We start from the raw sequence: 18,460 nt of genomic DNA, 5'->3' as shown, positions 1-18,460 counted from the left end.
TGCTGTTTCTTTCATGGACCACCCACTCAAAAAAGACAAAAGTACTGAAGGTTTCAGAAAACAAAATTATCTATTGGATTTACTGCAATGGGTTCTTTGTCTACACAAGAGACAGGGCATCCTACAATGGGTCTTTCCCTCCTACTAGCCCTGGAGGCAAAACTAGAAAAATGTGCTGTTTTTATACAGTAGAGCCAGGAAATTCTATAGTGGGAAATACCAAAGCTATTCCTAAGGGTGGAATCTTACAACCATAAGGCCCCTAATCCCCCCTGGGAATTATTTTCTGTAATACTCTCCCTGGTTGAATGGAACCTGCAGCCAAGTTATGAAAGTTAAGTTTATATGCTTTATAAAGGAGCCTATGGAGGACTAGTTGCTGTCTGCCAAAGCCATTTAAGTGGGGGACAGCTCATGTGGTGTCCTAGATCTAGTCAAAAGCACCACAGGTCTTCATGGGATAGACTTATTTGGAGTCTCAAATGTTAGTTTGATGAAAACCCTGATCTATCTGCACATTATGATTGGTAAGGCTTTGAAGCCTAAGTAGGGATATCAGAAGGCAGAAACATGGATCCCTAATGAAAAACAACTTCACTTTAGTTATGATGGTTGAGTCTAACACAGAATGATGGTGACCAGCTGAATGATGCTCAGCACTTTCTTTGCTGAGAATGCCCATAATTTCTAACATACACTTGACAGGATTCTGGCTACTAGTAACAGTACTTTCTAAGTCAGCTCCTCTAAGACTAACCTGTCTAATGTTTCAAACAAGTCTTAAGTTAGGGTTTGATGTAGTAGCTGAAGATCCCATAACAGATACCAGTAGATAGTGAGTCATCTAATAGGGAGATCAGGAATCAGGAATGTCTTGACAAGAGATAACTTCTTTGATTCTCACTACTGAAATCTAGGAGAGGGCCGAGACTTGTCTTTTGAGGGTGCTTGGTTGGCGTCCCTTGCTGAGGCTTTTTCTATGGTGGTAGAAACTGATGTGAAATTTCTTTTCCTTGGCCGATCTGCAGAAACTCACATTGTTGAGGGTTTCTTCCTCTTAGTCCATGTGAATTCTTATTATCTGAAGTGTGGAGTCTTGGGGAAGTTATGATGGTCTGTATGCTTTTGCTATAGCACCCTTGGCTGACAAAATAGCCCCACTCAGTCTCCAGACATATATTTATAATCATTTGGAATACCGATGGTTTAATTTTCCCTATCCCTGCAGGTCTGATGATTCCAGGATAGAAGGACAAGATCTCCTGGACCAACTGAATGCTATAAGACTCAGGTTCAGGCTCTACTTCAGGAACCAGTGGAAAAGCATGTAATAGGTCTAGATCAGTTGTGCCAGTGCTCAAGAGTTCTGATGCATGAGATTAACCCTTGTTATTGGTCGGGAAATTGCTGGTCCTCCAAATGTCCATGTAATTTGCTCAAACACACCTGGGGTTGATGTTCCAGTTGTGGAACTAGTATGACACCTTGTAGACTCTCTGGAAATGATGTGCCATGACAGTTAGTAGGTTTTTCTGGACTGACCTTCAGATGAATATGAGATAGGTCTTTGCTTCTTCTCAGGACAATCTGTGCTCCTGGGTCACATAATCTACTTTGTATGCAGTTGGAAATTTCATTTCATTTAATTTCATTTCATTAAATTTATATGCCGCCCTTCTCCTTGAGGACTCAGGGCGGCTCACAACAATAAAAATTAAAAAACATAGAGTAAAAAAATTACAAGAGAATTAAACAATAAATTCAAAATTACAAAACAATTTAACCCAGTAAAAGCCTAATTAAAAATTGTAGTCAGTCCAGGCCCGCTTGCTGGAACAACCAGGTCTTCAGGTCACGGCGGAAGGACTGAAATGAGAGAGATAGCCTAATGTTTCTGCAGCCTTTGCTGCTGCTGCTGCTGTAAGAGATAGGCTTTTTTAAAAAATAAAAAAAGAAAGAAGATCTCATCTAGGCACTTTCCTTACAGTTTGCCAGATTTGGATTTAGGATTTATATTCAATTCTTGAAGTATGACTGCCCCGTGGTATCCATACCAGCCACCCTGCGTTTGGCTGATAATTGAGCATTATCCAGCTTAGTATTTGCCATGAAATCATCTGGGCTAACTCTCTTTATTCTGGAAGGAGGGACTCAGTTAAACATTTGGTCCACAGTACAGCAGAACTGTTAAAACAGATCAAGTGAGGGAAGAAAAGCTAGAATTGAGGCATTTCTTCCTTGTCCTTATTATCTATGGTCCCTGAAGGAAATGGTGCCCTTCACTGCAGAGAGAAGAAGGGAAGAGTGGAGTGGATTGAGATAATCTAGAGAAGGAAATATAAAGAATTTGGGTGGATGTGTCTTCCTCATTTGGGGACCTGGCTCTACCTTTTTTTATAAGCACTTTGCATTTTAGACTGTGTGATTAAAGTCTGGAAGAGACCTTAGATCAGACATGTCAAACACAAGGCCCAGGGGCCAGATCTGGCCCGCGAAGTGGTTTCATGTGGCCCGCGAAGCCATCCTGGAAACAGTGAGGGAATGGCCCCCTCTGCCTTGGCCCTGGCCCTGGCCCATAGACCCTCCTTCTGCCAGAGACCCTCAGATCTGTCCCACTCCTGCCCAGGCCCCCATAGGCACCCTTGATGCGAACGATGTAGAGCTGGCCACGCCCACCCAGTAGGTCATACGCACTCTAGCCACACCCACCCAGTAGGCCATGCCCACCCTGGCCATACCCACCCAGCCCCCTGAGGGCAACCGCAATGCTGATGCGGCCCTCAATGAAATTGAGTTTGACACCCCTGCCTTAGATAATAATGAGAACAGGGAAAACAGGAAGCAACCGCATTTACACACACACATACCCTCAATATGGCGTTCTCACTCTTTTCTCCTTCATATTTTTTCACTAGGTAAGCCTTTATTTTAAAAAAAACTTGGACTTGAAACTCACCATGGGGTGGGTGGTGACTATGCAGGCTTGATCTGAGGAAGTCAGAATCCAATTTAGTTTAAAATAGTCTTCCCCGGGGAATAGAAGACTTGAGGGGGAGCGGGTTCAGAAAAGAAGATTACTCAAGAGGAGCCAAGTGAAGAAATTGGGAGACTGCTACTCCTTTGTCTGGCCACTGCAGTAATGCAGAAGCATTCACAGACTTATTGGTTGGGTAGGATGGAAAAGAGAACCAGTTTGGTGCAGTGGTTAAAGTATCAGGTTGAGCACCAGGAGACTGTGAGTATTAGTCCCATCTTAGGTAGAATGCCAGCTGGATGACCTTGAGCTAGTTGCATTCTCTCAGCCCTAGGAAGGAGACAATGGCAAACCAGTTTTAAAAACCTTGCCAAGAAAACTTCCCCGTCTTAATCAGGCAGTTTCCAAGAATCGGACACAATTGAACAGAAGGGGAAAAATGATCGGAAGGCAGAAAGGTGTGTTAGCATGCCACTCAAAATCAGTCTTCTGGATTATCCAGAAGATTATCCAGATGCAATCTGACATATTCCAGGAAAATTCACTTGGTAGCCATGGCAGGGATGATCCTGCTAGGAAGAATAAAAAAGAAAGAAAAGGGGAAGAAAAGAAAGGAAAAATGAAAGTGGCAAAGAACTGCTGACAGTAATTCGAGCCAAGCCAATGGAACACACACACACACACACACACACACACACACACACACAAAACAGATCAGTAATGGATTGCACTTTGCTCCAGATAATATCATCACTCTGGTTTAAAGTGTCTGTTACATATTCAGGCTAAATTACTTTTGTAATCTGCTTAAAGAATGGTACTACATACTTATGAGAAGTCATTTTGAAAAGCAAAAAAGGCTTTTCTTGCCTAATATAAAGCAGATACGTTAGTTCAGGCTTTAAATAGAAGCACAAGCTTTGACAAACAGGGTGTAGAAGAGGATGGAGATGACTGGAACCACCTTGAAAAAGCAGTCAAAAACACATCAAGAGGAACAGCAATTAAGAAACATATGTTGGAAATGGTAAAATGTTCTAAGACTTTCCACGTCACCTGAGAAGGACTGACTGGGACCCAGGAATGTCTGTAAGATTTTATAAAGGAGCCAATCAGAAAACACCATTTTGGCAATCTGGAGTCTTTTGAGTATGGCAGCCTAGAATTTGGGGCTAAGTTCAGCAGGTCTACATCATTGGTTTCCAAAGAGATGAACCACTTCTTGTGACTGTCTGCCCCTCTACTATATTCATTTGAATCTTTAGTTGATTGGGATATTCAGTTTAAATTTGTAATACTTGGGAAATTTTTATAGTCAATTTTATTGAACTAATAAGCAATTCATCTTGAGTATAACTTGCCTGCTTACTTGCTTAAATAAAGAGGAAATTAAATTTTCCTGGGTTATTACATTTTATTTTCTGCACAAGGTATCTGATATAATAAATATAAACTGGAAGACTTTGCCTAGGCTGTTTAGAAGCTGACAGAGGAAGTAAGACAATCAGTAAGGAGCTGATAGAAACATCTTTGGCTGGACACTAATAAAGCCTGAACAGGAGGCTAGAGGAGGTGTTAAAATGTATTCCCTAAACCAAACAAGTTTCAATGGATGCTTCGTTTGGTTCAGATCCCTGTATCTTCTTTATGGTAATATTTTTGGTATGTTCATCCTGGGTTTGTGGGGACAAATTCTCAAGATAATGAACTAAATGGTTAGGATGCTATTTCCAGTAAGTTATTAAAGCATGATATAATAGATCGATGCAGGCCACCTCAACTAGAAGAAATATTTTAGAGTGGTGGTAAGAATTTGGGTGGTTCCCCTGAATTCAAAGATATCTAGCATTTAACCCATATCAGCCTAGATAGACCTACCGGTAAATCAACTATTCTTTCACTTCTCTTTAAAAACTGTGCAACTCTCAAGACCCGAACAGCTATTTATGTGGTATACTCCTTGTGTATTCAAAGCTTTGCAATGGAAGCTTTGCAATGGAAGAATCCAGCAACAAGGTTTCTTCCTTGGTTCCTCTTCCAAAGCAGAAGACACAAGCATCTTTCTTATTTTCCTTTTAAGCTTCCGCATATTGCCTGATAAACTGTCAAGTCAAATCTTCATCATATCACACTCTGGCTTGTGCACTGTTTATAAGATCTGACTATTCAGTTACTATTCTGGCTGACTGAATAATGCAATGTAGCGTTAAGCATCCTACCACTGTTATTGTGGCTACTTACACAAAACAGAAAACAAAAGAAGGCAAGTAGGAAAATGGGGAAAGATTTTTTAAAAATCCATTTAAATTAGTAAACACATTATAATTGTCACTGAAGCAAGACTGCATTCTCAGTTAATCATAATGGCGGGTGGGGGGGGGAGAGTACAAAACAGAAGGTTATATAATAGTTCCTTTGTACTAAGATTCAGAGGACATGGCTGCTTCCCTCTGTAACAGCAACTGAATTTTCCATCCTCTCTACAACTATCCAAATTGCCTATGCTGCCAAAAGCACATCCAATAGTCACTGAATATGCTATTGTTGTCTGTTCCAATACAGAACTGAAATGCGCTTTGATTAGTTTAGATGTCAGTACAATTGATAATAAAAACTATATCTTCTAGTTATGTACACGTGCTACAGCGATGCCATGTGATTGTAATAGCCTGTTGGTTGTTTCCAAGATGTTTTCATGCATTATAGTGTTATTATGCAGGAAACAAACTGTCTAACATAACATAATCTAACAAAATGGATAGCAACACAACTTTTATCAAAAAATCCCTGATCACTCAACACAAGCTATGAAAGGGACAACATGGCCATACATCAAAGCATCACAGAAACAACCAACAGACTATTACAAATACATGGCCTCACTGTAGCACACAAATCAACTTAATTCCTTCAAAGTATGTTACATAAACCAAAAGACCAAATAGCCCAAGAAGAAGAAAAACAAAGTCATTTACAACATGAAATGTAAGGACTGTAACAACCACAATGTGGCACATGCAGACGATTAGCAAAGTGCTTCCGTGAACACCAACTAGCAGTCAGAAGACACAAGAAAAAAAAATCCTTGATCTCACAACACATAAGAAAGATTTAACCACAATTTTAACTGGCAGACTGTGAGCATCCTAGACCAAGCTAAATCCAAAATTCCTAGGGAATTCCTGGGAGTTTAGCATTCACCAAAATCATCCATCCATAGGTAAACAGAGATAAAGTACATTTACAGGCCATTCAAAAAAGACAATAAAAAACTAAGAAGGAAACAAAAAGACAAGAACACATCTTCTCCAGCAGCCAACAGACAAATAATCAAAAAACAATACCCTAATCAGGGAACTACCAAGGAGAAAACGAGAAAAAGTTACAGTACATAAACAGGGAGCAAACCCCAAATTTGCTACCACTGATGTTAGCTATTTGAATAATAAAATGTCTGTCAGCAACAACCAAGATCAAGGATTCCACAGTGTTATGAATTTCATTTCTATACTTCCCTCAGGGTACTTTCCATTAAAACAAAATAACTGAATAAAATCAACATAAAAGTCATTTTAAAACCTTTTATAACAATTAAATGAGTTTAATTGTTTATTATTTTTATTATTTATCTACTTATTTGAATTTATAAGCCATCCAATGCAGTGAATGTTTTTTGGTGTTTTAGCTCTTTTTTAACTACGCGTTTTGTGTGGAAACTTATCTTCTGGCAACTTTAATAATTTTGATTTTTGTTTAAAACTTGAAGTTGACTGGCCGCCTTCTGGCACATGCCTCAGCTTGACTGAGCTATTGACTCCTTGGAGTTTTGACTGGTTTTCCTTTCTGTAACTGCCAGATCCCAAGGGGTGAGGATTGCTCCTTTAATCCACTCTGGTTACCCAGAGGGCTGGTTTGAAGAGAAAAACTAGTTTATAGTTAAGGGATGATGGCAGCATCATAGAGACCTAGTTTTCCAACCACTGTTCATCCCCAGGCATGATTTACCCCAGAACTGAGTTACCTCACAGGGAAGAACTGGTTCGACCCTGAGCTAGCCTTCCATATTACATATTCTCTTCTCCTGTAGATGTAATACTTGTCAGTGACACCATCCACAACCTAGGACTGACAATTGGTCCTATTGCCACCAAATGACATAGTGGAATCCAATGCATCACCTAGGCCTAGCCCATTTAAGGTTTTAGATGATAGCCAACACTTTATATTTTGCCTTGAAATCCATGGGGATCTTGGCAAAAAGGAAGGAGTAGTTCAGTACAAACAGGCTGGCCTATTATGTGCCAAAAAAGATTCTTACTCTATTTATCCCATAACAATATTTCCATAACCTGGTCTTCCAAAGGTGGAATAGTTATGATAATATAAGTATTTATCATGAAAGGGAGATTCTTATATCAGCAGTCCAGCAGAACTGGGCTGTGCCAAGTAGTGGGTGAGAACACGTGCTCAGTTCCACTTGCATGAGCAGCAAGCACTCACACTCGTGTGTGAGGCTGCATTTGTGCAAGTGATGGGTACGTGCACCCACCATTTGCACAAATGGAGCTTGCACGTGCATGTCCATCACTCGGACAGAACCAACCACCCTGGCTGGCCTGCCAAATTGTAAAGTTTGGGCAGTGCTGCTTATATGATTCTCTAACTCCAGAATTAGTATAGGAATTTAACTTAACTTGGGCATCAAAGACTGAATATGAATATCAGGCATTCCTAGGAACAACTCAGAATATTTACAAAAGAATAATAAAGCTGAAGACAATTTTCATCAAATCCTATCACCAACTTAGCTAAGTCGGCCTAACGGGAATGTGGATTCAACAGTAGCTGTAGAACTACACATTTCCCGGGGGAGCACATCTTTTCCTAAAACAGCTTTTTAGATTGAAAACAAAAACAGACTATTACCTATCATTATACAACTGAATGTCTTCCATGCATATTTTCCTATAATTTTCAAACTTGCCACTTAGCATGGTCAACCACTGTTTAGGCTAAGAATTATAATCTAACATACTGTATTTGGAAAGTACCAAATTGAGAGAGTGCTATTAATTCTTAAATTGTTAGAAAAAGATTTTTTACCCAGCAATTTTCTGTAGATGTTCAGAAGAACAGAAGTTATTTAAGGTATTTTCTGGTCCTTAATGTAGTCAGGTAAATGTTACAATGAGAGCAAAATTTTGTTCATTTGGTATAAAAATAGGTTGTAAGCATCTACCAAGCAGCTCAGATTAACATACTTGCTATATTTTTTGTAATCTTCCAGAAGAAGCTTATGCTTTTATAGATTAGCAAGAGACACAATTCATAGCTTTCAATCTGAATGCGAAGAATAGTTGCCAGGCAGCCGTCATTGTTTTTTTCTCTCTGTGGTCAGTAGTTCTAACATTTTAAATTATTGCCAAAATGACATTTTAAAAAAATTTACTTCCATGACCATGTGTGCTTACTGGGAAATTATACAATCCTGGCACATTCATAGTACTCAGAAAGGTTTTTACAATTAAGGTTAAATACATACAGTACAGTTAGTGGCTCGTAAACAGGTATAGAAAACATAGCAGTAGACAATTCCAAGTAAAATGGCAATGCTAAGGAATACTCAAACTACTAAGCAGTTGCACTTATTTCAAATGCTAACAAGATAGCACTTAAGATTTTGCCATTCTTCAGCAACACATGGAATAAAAACAGTGAGATGTATGTGTGGGTTTCACGGATACTCCTTAAAAATGTGAGTGCATGAGGTCATCTCATGAGGTCATTGAATAATTTGTGTGATATAGAGAAACTAAACGGTTAAGCATTAGGAAAAGAGTACATTAGGAATAATGTCCCATTATTTAACTTCTACGCAAAATATATAATAAGTACTGCTGGAAATGGATATTAGAATTACAATTGCTCAAAGAAACACTAGGATATTAAATATGCTGGTATCACTTTTATTCCAGAAGAGATTAGAGTAGAAACAGACATTTTAGCAATAACAAAGGTATCTATTAGATTACAGATTTTTTTTTATTTTTCTAGTTTTTAATGTTTTTTTAAATAATCATTAATGTTAATGGATTTAGGTATTTATTGATTGCTTTAGCTTTATTGTATGCTACCCAAAGCCGCTTATTTGGTGAAATGCACAGCTATTTAAACTGGACAAATAAATAAACAAAATATACTGTCACTGCCAAGTTTTTTCAGCTGTAGTATATGATCATGACAGCTGGATGATCAGAAACAATGAATAGAGAAAAATCAAGGTCTTTGAACAGTGGTGCTAGAGAAAACCTTTAATGTACTGTAGCCCTCATAAATAACAAATAATTCAATAACTGAAATAAAACCAGGCTGCTCACCCAATGCAGTAATTCTGTAAATAAAACTAAGATACTGTGGACACATAATGCAAAGTTGCAAAAGTTAATGGACAAGATTTGAGCTTACAGGAACTCAAACAGTAGCTACTGAGAGATAATCCTGGGAAAATGTCTATCAGGTCATGAAGAGTCAAAAGCAACTGAATAATTATGTTTTCTTTAGCATTTGAAAATAAAGAATTCAGTAAAAATATTTTTTTCAACTATAGCAGTTCAATCAAGCCATATTAATTAACTATATAAATTGGTTACTTCAGAACTAAATACCAAATAGAGCTTTCAAGCCAGCTAAATTGATTTTTTTTTAAAGAACCAAGGTCAAACTCCCAATTAAAATCCATAGGAAAAAGTATGGGGAATAACAATAAGGCTCTTTCACAGATGAATCATTTTGTTCTGTTCCAATCTAAACTCTCTACCTTATTCATGCAATGTCCCAAAACTCTCCCAGGTAAATGACAGTTCTAGTTAATGTCCACTGCAGTTACTGATGATTATTATCATAGGTATTTACAACTTGCCCTCCCACAAAGAAAACAGAAAAAAAAGAAAGAGAGGGGATGGGATTTGATCCCTTCCCCTCCAAGCATTTGCATGGATGTTTTAGTATGACTTCTTTCTGTACTGTATTCCTGCCACACATTCCTGATTAAAGTGACTTTTACCTTAAGAGCTTTAAATCATTTAGTGGTTCTTGCCTATGATTCTTCAGCTGGTGCCAAATTTAGGCATATGCATTTTATAAACTTTTTAAAAAGTGTCCAGTTATATAACTCCCTTTGAAAACCATTTGTTACAAGAAATTACTAAATCTTCAAGAAATGTCAGAGACAGCTAAACCTAAAATTGCTAGATAATCTCTGAAGAACATTTGTTCAAAACTATTATTTACTCCAGCTGATACATATTGCTAATACCAGTTATCTTAAAAAAAAACTGTCCTTATGGCCATTCTCTCATACCCCATATTGGATCATTTGTGTTTTTCACTGCATCATCAATTACAACCAATGCTTTTTTTCTAAAAAAAAAAAAGGTGCCGGAACTCTCATCTTGGCAGGCGCAGGAGGCGGGGGGGGGAGGGGTTGGGGGGTGCTGCTGCAGTCACAGGTGCGAAGGGTGTTGGCGGCGGGCTCCCCTCCCTGAGGCCGGAGCCAGCATGGCTGGTGCTGTGGGAGCAGCAGAGCCCACTCTATATGGCGGGGCTGCACAATGCGGGCAGCGGAGGCGGTGCGGGCCAGGCGATGTTTTAATCTTATGATTTTAAAAATATATTTTTTCTATTGTAAATTTCCCCAAACCTCGCCATGTGGATTGCATACAAATATTATATAATTGGTAAATAAAGGTAGAACATATGTTAAATATACATCAAATGATAGTATGCTTCTCTACAAAGTCAATTCTTGCTCAATGACAGACCAGGGAGTTAACTCGGAAAGGCAAGAGGAAAATCTAGAAGAGGTCTGTGTAGCTCTTCAACATCTTCATCAACGATTTGGATGAGAGGATAGATGGGGAACTCATCAAATTTGCAAACAACACCAAGCTGGCAGGAATAGGCAATACTCCAGAAGATAGGCTTAAGATACAGGTGGATCCGGACAGACTCAAACACTGGGCACTATCTAACAAAATGAAATTCAATTGTGAAAAAAGTAAGGTTCTACATTTAGGCAGGAAAAATCAAATGCACAGGTATAGTATAGGTGGTACCTTGCTCAATAGTAGTAACTGTGAAGAGAGATCTCGTAGTCCTAGTGGACAATCACTTTAATATGAGCCAGCAGTGTGCTGCAGCTGCCAAAAAAGCCAACACAGTGCTAGGCTTCATTAACAGAAGGATAGAATCAAGATCACATGAAGTACTAATACCACTTTACAATGCCTTGGTAAGGCCACACCTGGAATATTGCATCCAGTTTTGGTCACCACGATGTAAAAAAGATGTCGAGACTCTAGAAAGAGTACAGAGAAGAGCAACAAAGATGATTGGGGGACTGGAGGCTAAAACATAGGGAACGGTTGCTGGAATTGGGTATGTGTAGTTTAATGAAGAGAAGGGTGAGGGGTGACATGATAGCAGTGTTCCAATATCTCAGGAGCTGCCACAAAGAAGAGGGAGTCAAGCTATTCTCCAAAGCACCTGAAAGCAGGACAAGAAGCAACGGATGGAAACTAGTCAAGGAGAGAAGCAACCTAGTACTAAGGAGAAATTTCCTGACAGAACAACTAACCAGTGGAACAACCTGCCTCCAGAAGTGGTGAATGCTCCAACACTGGAAGTTTTTAAGAAGAGACTGGCCAGCTATTTGTCTGAAATGGTATAGGGTTTCCTGCCTGAGCAGGGCGTTGGACTAGATGACCTCCAAGGTCCCTTCCAACTACTACTACTACTTATTATTACTATTATTATTACTATTATTATTATTATATTATATTATTATTATTATTATTATTATTATTATTATTATTATTATTATTATTATTATTATTATTATTATTATTATTATTAAACAACTTGTAGAAAGGAAAGGCCCACACTGATAAATTAAAAATCTTTGTGGTCTGCAAAGGAATGCTGGTGGGCTAATCAGTGATTTGGTGAGCATCTACTGTGTTGGAGCTTGTGGTCATGGTAAGCTATGGAGGCACTAGGCAACATGACTTTCAGGGCAGTGGTGGTGATTTTATTACTTAAAAAAAAAGTCTGTGCTCTGTCCAAGGGTGCTTGGTAGGCTGCATGTACAGGCCTGGTCTAGAATTTATTTTGGAGCATTCAACTATCTAGAGCAGGCATGTCAAACTCATTTTGTTTGAGTCAACTTTTTATAAAAGAATTGCCATTAATTTGTTTTAATAAAATAATTTAAATCAATTTTTCACTTGATTTCAAATTAAATGAGATTTTTTTAGTACAATTGCCAAATGCAATAAACTGATTTTAGGTATATGTTACTGGAAAGAAAAAGCAATCCCTGTTGCGTTACTGATCCCAGAGAAACATTTGCATGTATGCAGGTATCCTTAGGGTGCCATAGTTATGGATGAGAAATATTGGTTGCAAAGTTGGCATTTCTGGATGTAATACAGATATTTTGGACTTATTTTTGTTTCTTTGCATGTTTGATATTTTTAAAAAGGCATATGCTACTGACTACACTTATGCACATATGTAACATGATCACTGCTTGTCCAAAATTTTACTATACAGATAATACCCCCAGAAATTATTTTAGCCTTTTTAATAAATGTTGTTATTGATGTTAAGCTCACCAGGGAAAACATCATATATTGTTATGTATATACTAGGTTAATTATTTAAAGACTGAAATGCAACATAACTAGATTCTAAATAATCTATTTTTCAAAACACACAACAGTCCAAACAGTAAAAGTAAAGGCCAAATTAAGAATATTTCATTCTTAAGAATTGTTTAGATTCAAAATAGTTTTCAAGAGTGTACAAAAGATACTATTTTTTTTCTAGAATCAGCTAAATTAGACATATTACATTGAGAAAAATGTTTCTCATTTCTTTCCTGTTACCTTTGATTTCATTGCAGAGATGTTAACATAAGAAATAGATTATTTTGTTATCTAATTTTACCTTCCAAAAGACAGAAGCAGATGAAAAATGTGAGGTTCTTTCCTGTTGGCTTTTCTGAATTAAATGTTTTAGATTTTAAAAGTTTAGTTCCTAAAGAAGTAATCCTGTAAATAATTTTAATGTCCTCCTCTAGTGCAGGCTCTTTTATGACTCGTGGACTTCAACTCCCAGAATTCCTGAGCCAGCATGGCTCAGCTTGGAAACCTCTCCCTTTCCCCTCAGCATGGCTGGCTCAGGATTTCTGGGAGTTGAAGTCCATGAGTCATAAAAACGAGCCAAGATTGCTAGCCCTGCAATAGGCTTAGGAAAACCAATAAGGGAGCTGGGTTTTTTAGGGTTTTTTTTTTTTGCAAAAAAAAGGTTCTGGAACGCCGTTCTGAGCGTTCTATGAGAAAAAAAAGCCCTGATTACAACTATCAGCAAGTAGTCCCATTCTATTCAAATCATATACAGGAAAACTTGACAAGTGTTTTCTTTCAATGAATTTACACATGCATTATTTTAATAAGGACCAAAAAAAAATACTGGAAGACTTTGAAGCACGTTCCAAAAACTGCAGAGTAAACATGTTTTTTCCCCAAACACATAAGACATACCAATTGCCTGAGCGCTACCAATCTTTTCTCCATATTTCTAGTGTGTATCTCATTTGATTTTTATACTCATTTATAAATGTCATATGCATTTCTACCGCAAAACCCACTGTCTGGGTGTAAGTTAACAATTTGTCAGCCCACTACGTGGATGAAACCAGAAAATGGAAAGGCTAAAGCTACTTTCATTGAAATTGTCCATAACAGAATTTTGCAAGTCTGATTGTGCTATACCCTCTGCTTATTGCTCAGTAAATTAGGAAGGTGTCACTTCTAAATATTATCTGTCTATTGTGGGCTTGAAATAAGTTATCTCCCATTGCCCTGCCAACATATCTTGCATATATCCATCAAGAATAGAACAGAACAGAACAGAACAGAATAAATCTTTATTGTCATTGTGTAACTCATAATGAAATTAACTCCTGCCCACAGTGCACACTGCATACAGGTAAAAACCACAAATAAAAACATACATTATATACAAACATCCTTCACATTCTATTTACCATTGCACTGCCCCTAATATTGCACTTCAATGTTGCACTATACTCTGGTATTTAATATGGTTACAGCTCTGGGATAAAACTATTTTTCAGCCTATTTGTCTTTGTTTTTATTATCCTGTTCCGTCTGCCAGATGGCAATAGTTCAAAAAAAGAATGTCTGGGATGAGATGAGTCTTTAAGAATGTTTTGAGCTTTCCTAAGACAACAGGAACTGTACAGTTCGTCTGGGGTGGGGGTGGAGTTGAGGGCAGCCAATAATCCTCTGGGCAAGCGTAATGACCCTCTGGAGCACTTTCCTATCTGCTACTATACAGCTGGCAAACCACACACAAATGCAATAGTTCAGAATGCTCTCTATGGAGCAACAGTAGAAGGTCACCAGCAGTGACTTTCATTCAGTTGTTGTTTCCTGAGAAGTCTCATGAAATATAATCTCTGCTGGGCCTTCTTAACCAATGCTATAACATGAGCACTCCTGGTCAGGTCCTCCTTTATGGTAACACCCAGAAACCTAAACCTATATACAGAAATATATAGAAGAAGTAACCTCTCCTCATCTGTAACTCTTAAGATTATCTCTAGAGCAGGCATGTCAAACTCGTGACATCATGTCATGTCACACGACGTATTGCAACTTTTTCCCCATTGCCACCAATGGGGTAGGTGCGGTTTTGTCATGACACATCCGGCCCATGGGCCGGGAGTTTGACATGCCTGCTCTAGAGGATCTTAAAATTAGATAACTTGACAACTAAATAGTTTACTTAGGTAGCTTTCATGAGATTTTGTGCATTATTCCTATCCAATAGGAATCCACTATTAGAGGGCCATCCACCATCTTCCCTCTTCCAAGGCAGACTGTTCCATTGTTGAACAGTTCTTACTGTTGTTTCTGATATTTGATATCTTGTAATTTAATCCCACTACTTCTTGTTCTGTCTTCTGAACAACAATGAACAAGTTCTCCTACATACACTGTTTCCCCCAAAATAAGACCTAACCGGAAAATAAGCCGTAGTATGATTTTTCCAGGATGATCGTAATATAAGCCCTACCCCCAAAATAAGCCCCAATTAAGATCATCAGCCAGATGGCACATTTCGTACCATATTTCCCTGAAAATAAGATCTAACCAGTAAATAAGCCCTAAAGTGACTTTTGGAGCAAAAATTAATATAAGACCCAGTCTTATTTTTGGGGAAACACAAGTATCAGTCCTTCAGAGATATGAAAACACTTATCTAAGTATCTATCTCTAAAAATTTATTTGTCACCAATCTCGTATCCAATGACTCTGGGCAGCTAACAACATTAAAAACAATGAAAAACATTAAAATCATCAATTGCCAAAAACACAGCAAATACAACATTAACAAATAAAATTAAGGAGAAAAATGGCAGAGAGCCAGATACATGGGGGGGGAGTGAATTTTAATTAGTCAACGTCATCCAGTACGAACCTTCCCCACTGAGTCTCCAGTCATCAGGCAGAGCCAGGTCTTAAGGCTCAGTTGAAACATCAGGAGGGTAGGAGCCAATCTCACCTCAAGGCGTAAGATTTTTCCAGAATTTCAAAAAAATCAGTGCTCACAAGGACTGAAAATTATTTCAACTGTAGTTCATATGAAGGATAGTTGGCCAAAGGTTATAGTTTTGACTTACAGCTTCAAATATGAATGGAAGCAATGACAGTACTATATAGTACTATAAAGTCATGATCAAAAAGGTAAGAATCTGGTCCAAGAACATATTTAGCCTCAGGTATAAAAACCATGAAAACTGGGTTTCAAGGTGTTATCTAAATAAAGATATAAAATTTCCAGATTTTTTTTTAATTTGAGGTGTACCTTTGTTTTTACGTATAATTTGGAGAAATTCAATATATTATGTATAATGAATTGTAAGTGTTTTTACAATGGTTTCCCACTGAATATCAGACAATAGTCTCTTCATATCTATGCAAATTCTATGCAAATTCCCTTTTATTTATCTCTATTTGTGGCTCTCAAAATAGACTTACAACATCAAGAGAAGTTCCTTCCAACATCCAAACCTTGTTCTAAGTAATCAAGGTCACGAGTTCCTTGTTTCTATCTAATCTCCACTGGAATAATGCACTGTTGCTTATTCCAGAGCATTTTCAGTAATTTGAGTCTCAGTCATATTTCTAGAAGACAAGAACAGAATCACTATACACTTGATTTTTTTCAGGCTTTATCCAGAACTTCATGCCTCACAGAACATTTACATAGTTATAATACACTTCTCCAGTTGCCCACATAAATACGGAATGCAGCTTAGGACATGCTCAACATTATTCACAAATTACAAGTATTTCAAAACAAACAAATCACTATGGTTAGAGTTTTTCAAGCAATAGATGCTAAACAGTAACATTGGTTCTTCCATCAACATACATTTCCAGAAAGCATTGTTCTACATTTTCAGCAGAAAGGATTTAAGAAAGCAGACTGAAAGAACTCAAATAAGTTGGAGGTACTCAGTTAAATGAAAATTCGGATTTTCAGTAGCTCTCAACACTGCACAGTAGAACCTTCAGATATTTTGATTTTTAAAAGCAAAATAAATAAGGAAAGTGAACAGCACAGTAGTTTTAAGGAGATGGTCTAACACTAGTTACATTCTTGAAAGATAAGTGTTAGCAGCTGCCATTGTACAATAAAACTAAAAATTATTAATCTTGGTAAAGTACAGGACCTCTTTCTATTGCAATAATTCACAAAACCATCAAGCCCCATGTAGAAATCAGACTCAGTATGTTAAAGTCTCATGAGCCAAATATGAATATCCAAAAAGGTAATAGAAGTTACAATCCTTATTATTAGGCCTAATTTTTTGGTTTGCAACATAACAGGCGTTATGCAAAAAAGCTTGTCCTTCATTCCTGATATGTGCAAGAATCTAATACATACATACATCTAATCTATTACATAACATGCTTAGATTTGGACAACAATACAGTTGTGTGGATCAACCCCCCCTTTAATTCATTAAGCAAATGTAATTAATATGGTAAGAATTAAACAGCATTCTCATATCAAATAAGCCTTCTCAGACTGGATCCCCTTCCCCATGTGTTGGATTTCAAATCCCAGAATTCCCAGCCAATATGGCATTGTCAATTAGAGGAGTGGAAGGCATCAGCAGCCTGAAAAAGGTTGCTAGGAAATTACTGGCAAACCCTTCTACCATCCTCCAACATGAAGCATTGCACATCCTGAACAGATGTCTGCAAATGGAGTAGCGTACATATTTCCCCTCTCCCACCCAGAGCCTTAAAAGGCGTACTATCGGACTACAAGCGCCGCCCGCCCTTTACTACATCCACCGGCCTACCGGATAGGATCGCGCTAGAAAGGAAACAGAGGGGGAGGGCTCATCCAACAGCAACCTGGGGAAAAGGGGGGGGGGAAACGGAATTTCCCGGGACTGCACCGACGATGCCTCGCCTCGAATTGGGTGGAAGAGCCGTTACCTTTCATTCAGTCAGTAAGGCGCACCGTAACCTGAGACGCGCCCCGCCGCCGCCGCTCCTGGAAAGCCGCTTTAATTCATTCTCCACAGCTGAGGCCGACGTCAAAACCTCCCCAGTGCGCGCCGCGTCCTACCGCTGCCCTCCGCCCCCACGTCCCCCCCCCCGCGGATCGGAGAGGTGGACGTGCAAAAAAAAAAAAAAGGTCAGGGAAATAGGCGCGTGAAAGGGCACTTTGGCCCTTTCCTGGAAAGGTCGGAGGTGCGCCCTGTGGAGTCTTATTGGAGGGGGGGGGGCGATACGGGAGACCAGCACTCCAACGTAGGCGCGCACCTCCAGTGCTCGTAGCCTACCTGCCCGAAGCGGACTGGCCTAGAGGCTGCGGAGAGGCGGGCGTAAGCGCGCGTAAAAAAAGGGGGGCGAAGCACACAAGCAAACGAGCCGTCGCCTCAGCACCCGCTCTCCCGCCCGCCACCTGGCTTGTCTGAGGACTGGCGCAGCCGCCTCCCTGCAAGAGAGGAGACCGAAACTCTCATTACTCCACAATCCCGAGTCGGGGATTTCTACCACGGGCTGTTCCTCCTCCCCGTGCGCCAATGCCCGCCAGCCTCGAAGTCAGCCCAGAATGGGAGGGGGGAGGAGGAGGAGGAGGAGGAGACTGCTACGCCTCAGCTAAGCGCACCGGCAGGTTATCATCATCGGCCCAAAGCGAGATGGCTTCTCCAACGCCCCTGGTGCGCTAACCACTCACTTTGGCCAAGCCGCTTCCCTCTCGAGCTGCAAAGAAATTGGAGCCCTTGACTGGAAAGGGGCTGCCCCGGTTTAACGTCCACCTAGGCTGGCCTCCTCCGGCTTGCCCCTCGCGGCTTCTGCCAGGCGGGCG

At 39.2% G+C, this 18,460-nt stretch overlaps 1 protein-coding gene across 2 annotated transcripts in view; it reads right to left on the bottom strand.

Annotated features, from left to right (window-relative positions):
* Positions 1-17,767, bottom strand: part of FAM169A (family with sequence similarity 169 member A) — a 44,955-nt gene extending 27,188 nt beyond the window's left edge. For both annotated transcript variants that reach the window (XM_081317118.1, XM_081317119.1), the window contains exon 1: positions 17,581-17,767. In XM_081317118.1, coding sequence (XP_081173244.1) covers positions 17,581-17,587 — 7 coding nt within the window. In that variant the 5' untranslated portion in view covers positions 17,588-17,767. The remainder of the gene's footprint in view (positions 1-17,580) is intronic.
* Between the last annotated feature and the right edge of the window lie 693 nt (positions 17,768-18,460).

This window comes from Vipera berus (genome assembly GCF_964194415.1).
Source record: "Vipera berus genome assembly, chromosome: 2".
NCBI lineage: Eukaryota > Metazoa > Chordata > Lepidosauria > Squamata > Viperidae > Vipera > Vipera berus.
Note: the sequence above shows the minus strand (reverse complement) of the source record. Positions and strands in the feature narration are given on the sequence as shown.